At 55.9% G+C, this 2,196-nt stretch overlaps 1 protein-coding gene and 1 non-coding gene across 2 annotated transcripts; one reads left to right on the plus strand and one right to left on the minus strand.

The window, feature by feature from the left end:
- Positions 1-411: 411 nt before the first annotated feature.
- DICSQDRAFT_t194 lies at positions 412-483 on the minus strand. Its single transcript has one exon. It is a non-coding gene; the product is annotated as a tRNA-Thr (tRNA).
- A 114-nt stretch (positions 484-597) lies between these two features.
- On the plus strand, positions 598-1,353 carry DICSQDRAFT_174932 (Prefoldin-domain-containing protein; the record flags this gene model as incomplete). The annotated part of the gene is made up of 4 exons (XM_007370796.1): positions 598-690; positions 792-894; positions 984-1,090; positions 1,180-1,353. 4 exons carry the CDS (start codon positions 598-600, stop codon positions 1,351-1,353), a joined length of 477 nt encoding a protein of 158 aa, XP_007370858.1.
- Positions 1,354-2,196: the final 843 nt, after the last annotated feature.

Genomic DNA, 2,196 nt, shown 5'->3' on the forward strand with positions numbered 1-2,196 from the left:
AGGGTCTATGACAGCGTAACTCGTGCCACCCCCTCGCCGCTTTACATCTGCTTTGTCTCTAGTAGTATATAGGTTAAGGGCTCGCAGCCCAGGATCCTCGTCCCCTCGCCCTTCGGGAGCTCGCGCTCCTCGAGCTTTCGTTTTTGCACCCGCCCTTCCGCTGCCCCATTTTTGGTTTCGCTTAGCTACGTCTCATGTATCAGGTACATTCGCCTTCCGCCGGCTTGAGCTCGGCCCACCGGTCGCGCGAGAGAGCGGTGGCGACACGGACTCGGTGGTCCCGCGCAGCTTCCGTAGCGCGCGCCCAATACCATCGTTTTCCGTCCTGCCCGAGTTGAGCGTGCATAGACCTAGAATAGTGTGTAACCCTGGGGACTTGCTACGGGCAAAAAGTTCGACCATTCTTACAAGTGCCCATTGGCTGGATTGAACAACCGACCTCACCATTACGAGTGGCGCGCTCTACCACTGAGCTAAACGGGCTTTAAAAGGGGTCCTCCACGCATTAAACTATCAATGATGTGCGATCATCTCGCAATCTTGTCGCTCATCCTGATGGCCACCGCACGGTGCTCGCAGCCCACTGACAGTCCCTCGATGGCGTCGAGCTCGTCCGCACAACCTCAGCAGATCAACGTCACCGACCTCGACGTCCCGCAGCTTGCGGATGTAAGGAGGCAGTTGGAGGAGGTGCGTTCTACTCCTCTCCAATCTGCGGCCCGTGAAGAGTGCTCACTGGCTCGCAAATGTGCCGTCGGCGGTTGCGCTAACCCCGCACATCGCCCTCGCAGGAGCTCACGCACCTCTCGAATTCTTACGCGCAACTGCGTCAAGCGCAGGCCAAGTTCAAGGCGTGCATCGATAATGTCGGGCAGGTGAAGCCGCAGAACAAGGGTACGTCGCGTGCCTTCTCCGCGCACGCGCTTGTTGTAGCTCATCTACCGCTCGGGGTCTACCAACCATTTATCCTTAATGCAAAACAGAGAAGACGATTCTTGTACCCCTTACGAACTCCCTATACGTTCCTGGGAAGCTACGTGATGTGGAGCACGTCATTGTGGACGTCGGGACGGGATACTATGTCAAGAAAGTACGTGCCCTCTGTTCGTTCTCGCCCTCGCTCTCGGTCTCTCGCGTCTAGCTATCTCGAACATGAGCTGAGACAAGGTCTCACACCAGACGCGCCCGCAGGCGATGAAGCACTACGAGAGCAAGGTCGAGTACATTCGCACGAACCTCGAGGCCCTGCAGGAGACGATCCAGAAGAAGCAGGAGAACATGAACTACCTCATCAATGTCCTTCAGATGAAGCTCCAGCAACAAGCTAGCGGGAAAGAGACGAAGGTTGGCTAGCAATCGCGGCGGTGGATGCGCGAACGGCGGAGTGCTTGAACAGTTGGTGCGTAGTGCTCGTGTCCGAGTGACTCTGTTCAGCTAATGGATGTCGAGAGGATAGGCGGACTTGTACGTATAGGTGAAAATGTTAGACACGAGAAGGCACTCTGCATTTGTACTCTGATGACGAGCTAGCGAGTGGATTCATCCATAGGTGAGTGCTTCCCGCGCGCAGGTCCCTGCACATTGTCGCCGGGTTGTCTTCTTAAACGCTCAAGAGCGACTATCTCCGAGGAGAAGATCACTTTGCGAGGAACCTTTCTTATGTGACAGCAGCGGCGGCCGGCGTAGGTAGGTCTTTCATTTTCTTTCCACACACCGCGCGATTTTGGGCACCTCGCGGTCGCAGTCAAGCGACGTGGACGACCGAGAACGCAAGCGGATGGCCTGATTGCAATCGGAAGTCGAACGCAGTATGGCACATAAGTGATCCTGCAGAACACACAACTGATAGGATCATGTACGAAGGGTCTAGGGGCTCATGACGAGCCCCGGTGGGTTCCCGGGCATGCGCTCCATCGAAGGCGAACGCGCTAAGTCGCTACGGTTGATGCAAACGATACCGCTCGCTCATACATGGATCGGAAATCCGTTGACCCATTCTTCTTTTTAGTCCATAGCCATGGTCCAAGGCAATGTCCCTTACAGCAACAGATAGTCACTCGCCATCTTGACGATAGAGTCTGCAATGCCTTCATGGCCCCTCCCATTGCCTGAAGTCGCGGTGCTGACAGAGGCTGATCACTACGCCACCGAGATTTTGACATCGTCTATTTCACGGAGGTGGCCGTCGTGGGCGTA

Source organism: Dichomitus squalens, assembly GCF_000275845.1.
Source record: "Dichomitus squalens LYAD-421 SS1 unplaced genomic scaffold DICSQscaffold_76, whole genome shotgun sequence".
In the NCBI taxonomy this organism is placed as follows: Eukaryota; Fungi; Basidiomycota; class Agaricomycetes; order Polyporales; family Polyporaceae; genus Dichomitus; species Dichomitus squalens.